This window comes from Gavialis gangeticus, unplaced genomic scaffold, assembly GCF_001723915.1.
Source record: "Gavialis gangeticus isolate Ggan-Ray unplaced genomic scaffold, GavGan_comp1, whole genome shotgun sequence".
In the NCBI taxonomy this organism is placed as follows: domain Eukaryota; kingdom Metazoa; phylum Chordata; order Crocodylia; family Gavialidae; genus Gavialis; species Gavialis gangeticus.
The window spans coordinates 28,894,943-28,898,441 of record NW_017729031.1 but is presented as its reverse complement, the minus strand read 5'-3'; the positions used below and the strand labels follow the sequence as shown (position 1 = coordinate 28,898,441).

General features: G+C 43.8%; 1 protein-coding gene across 1 annotated transcript in view; it reads right to left on the bottom strand.

The window, feature by feature from the left end:
• Positions 1 to 3,499, bottom strand: part of LOC109301394 (poly [ADP-ribose] polymerase 14-like) — a 56,876-nt gene that overhangs the window by 39,920 nt on the left and 13,457 nt on the right. Inside the window, exons 4-5 of the mRNA XM_019522549.1 lie at positions 2,142 to 2,390; positions 1,082 to 1,318 (exon numbers count right to left, since the gene is read on the bottom strand). Of these exons, the coding sequence (XP_019378094.1) occupies positions 1,082 to 1,318; positions 2,142 to 2,390 (486 nt within the window). The remainder of the gene's footprint in view (positions 1 to 1,081; positions 1,319 to 2,141; positions 2,391 to 3,499) is intronic.

Genomic DNA, 3,499 nt, shown 5'->3' with positions numbered 1-3,499 from the left:
GGAAAAAAAAAAAAAAAAAATCAATCCCCTAGCAGAAGTCTTCAATCAAAATTAAAAAAATATTCTGAAAGCCTCAGACTCTTAATATATGAAGTTCTTTAATGGAGGTGGCCCTAGTACCATGATGAGGCATTGGTTTCATGACACAAAGGAAAGATTGCTACCCGTTGGGTGTGTCTACATGTGCAATAAATGCAACTGAATAAACTATGGCACAACTTGAGCCAGAGTAAACTAAACCAGACGTCACCATCTACATGCGCGTTTAAACCAGGGTGCACAAAATCCAGTCTGTGGGCCAAATCCAGCCCATCAGGCAATTTAATCTGGTCTGCAGGCGCCCACCAATTAAGTGTATGCTGCCCAGCCACTGCACCTCACCCCTACCCTCATGCACAGAAGGACCTGACCCAGCCAGCATGCAGCTTCCGAGTGGGGCTGCTGTTTCCACTGCCGCAGCCGATGTGGGGACCGGCTTAGCTTTCCTGGCGTCCAGTGGCTCCACATCTCCCTGCTGCAGTGCTCACTCCAGGCAGGAGGTAGGGAAGCAGCAGGCACAGGGGGAGCTGTGGCAGGGGGCAGGGAGCAGCAGTTGGGCAGGGGCAGGAAGCATGGGCTTGGGGCTGGCTTGCACCCAGGTGGGTGGCGGGAGTGTGGAGCTTGGGTGGGCAGTGTGTGGATGTGGATGTGGGGACCCCCCAACACATCCCCCACCACTGGTGGCGGTGACGGCAGCAGGTAGAGGCCCTGGGGTGCTCATAGTTTGCATGGGTGCTGCCACCCAGCAGTGAGCAGCTCTGGTCAGAGTTGCATATGATGGCAAGGAATGCAGCCAAATCCTGAGAGATAATGAAGCTCTCTAAGTTGTAGCATGGCCAATGTTGAGTGGAGGTTGTACTGCAGTTCCTGGAAACCACTAAGCATCTGCTGGAACATGGGCTAGGTACCCTGCTTCTGTGATACCAAATCAAGGTTTCCAAGTACAGGAACCTACTTCCAACCCACTATGGCAGTTAACCATTTTTTTAGAGTATCATGTTCATTTGTTAGTAAGTTCTGCAGATAATAGAGACAGTATTACCTTTATGATCACAAAAAGTAATGATAGCTGAATTCTCCTCAGGTAACTGCTGAACATCTGATACTGGCCCCCCCCCACTCTTTGGGCTTTCAAAGTAGACTGTGAGATAAGCTTTAGAAACAGTAGGTGGCACGTTTTCAGCCTTGATGCTCTGTGTCAATTCAAGAGACCTGACAGTTATGTTTAATTCCCGGATCCTCTTGTGTTGGGTACATTTATCCACAAATGCCATAATATCTGAAAGCAGAAAAGTTAATAACTGAACATTTTTATGGCACTATTGTAATGCTCAAGTATGATTTCTAGAATGCTGCTGAAAGTGGTTTGGTTCAATGTATGCATTCAGTGAAACCATTTTCCATGCTGGGGAAATTTCCTAGTGTTAATTGCACAAGTTTTGTAACAGTGAGTTCCTTAGCTAGTTATGCATCGTATAACAACATATTTCTTGTAATCAGTTTTAAATTAGATGTCTTTCAAGTTTGCTGGCTGACCCTTCATTCTTGTAACATAATCAAAGATAAATAGGTAAGGAGATGATAAATAGATAAAAAAAACATTTATCTTCTATATTTGCACTCTCTCTGACTCAATTCCTCTTACACATACCTTCCGTTTTAAACAATGTGCTTCTAATTATCTTGAGCTCTTGTCATTTTGAAGTCTTTTTATAGACTCACCATCATAATTTAAAAAATCCACCACTGGAACTGATCCACTTGTATTTGCCTTTAAAATGGGGTGACCAGAATAGACACGGTATTCAAAGTGAAGTCACCATCATTTTAAAAAGCACAGAGAATAATATTTTCTGTTTTCTTTTCCATCAGATTCTTGCTACAGTCTAAAATGTTGACTATCTTGTTGACTCACATACACATCAAGCAGATTTCTACAGGGAGCTACCCACAATATGACCTACATCTCTCTCCTGCAACTGCAGGCAATTTAAATCCTAATTCAGTATTCAAAATTTATTTGGTGGGACTGATTGAAACTGTTAAAGCTACCTTTTAAAACATATATATGAAAATAACTGTCAACATGTGTTTTGTCTTACCAATATTTTTTATGAAGGTAACTATGACAACATCTATTTCAGGTATCCTTTCCACGCTGAAGTCATGGTCTCCTAAGCCACTGATAGTCTCCAACACCAAAATTAGCATATGTTGTGTGATAGATGCTTTTACATTTTCAAGTACAACCTGAGATGAAGTTGTTTCAAAGTGTTTCTGAATGTTCCCCACATGGATAGCTTTCTCCTGGAGTGTGCTATCCTGTACTGGATCTTCCTTTCTTTGTCCATCTAATTTGAGAGAAATACAAACAAATCTGTGTTGCATACCTGTACACAATCAGTGTACCATATTTACTAGCGTAACACACACACCCCTTTCCCCAAAAAACAGCCTTCCAAAACTGAGGCATGTGTTTTAAGCAGGGAAGCTGATTTTTGGTTTAGAATAGCAGCAGTGGCATTTCTATTCAGCACCACTGAGGGAGTCAATTGAGTCTGTCGCTTATTAGACTCTCCTGCTAATTGCTCATCACAACAGGTAGAAACGATCTCTTCTTTTTAATGATCTTGATGTTCCACTACTCAAGCTATCCTTTCCCCGTCACTTTTGGTGAAGAATTTTGCTGGCCCTGGTCTCTCTTCTCCCATTTCACAGCTTTGTCAACTGTCGTTAGCTCTTTCCAAAATCCTAGTTCAGCCTATGGAATCTAGTCTTTAGCAGCAGTTAAGAGTTTCAGCTTTTGGTGAATAGCCAAGAAGTTCTGTCAATTTGCTGTAAAAGGGTTGTAAAATGTAGATTTTACCAGAGCAGGAAAGAGAATGTGAGAGAACCTAAAGATTAGGCTCTGTCCTTGCTGTATGCAGCTGTAACTCTGCAAAAACATTTTTCCTTTCAATCTACCTTCTCTAAAGCAAGGTGCAGGACTTATTTACTGGCATGAAGTATCCAAGAAAATATGATATTTCATTAGACAAATAAATTTGAGCAAACTCAGTATTATTTTGTCTGTTTCTTTTTATTTTCTAAATTGTCATCCCATTTCTCGGGCTCGGGTCAGGGACATCACGGAAAGGATCCCGGCCTACATCTGACCTGCAGACCAGTACCCCATGGTTGTCGTCCATGTGGGTACCAACGACGCGGCCAGGGGCAACCCTGACCGCATTATGAAAGATTTCAAGGCTCTGGGAGACAAGCCCAAGGACCCGGGCCCCCCCGCGGCCTCCTCCCCTCTCCCCCCGCTGCCTAGGCGGGGACGGCGACACGAGGCCTGCATTGGTGTGGTCAACCAGTGCTTACGCAGCTGGTGCGGCCAGGCATGCTTTGGGTTCCTTGATAATGACCCATGCTTTTGGGAGGGGGACTTGCTGGGGTGGGATGGGCTTCATCTCTCTCC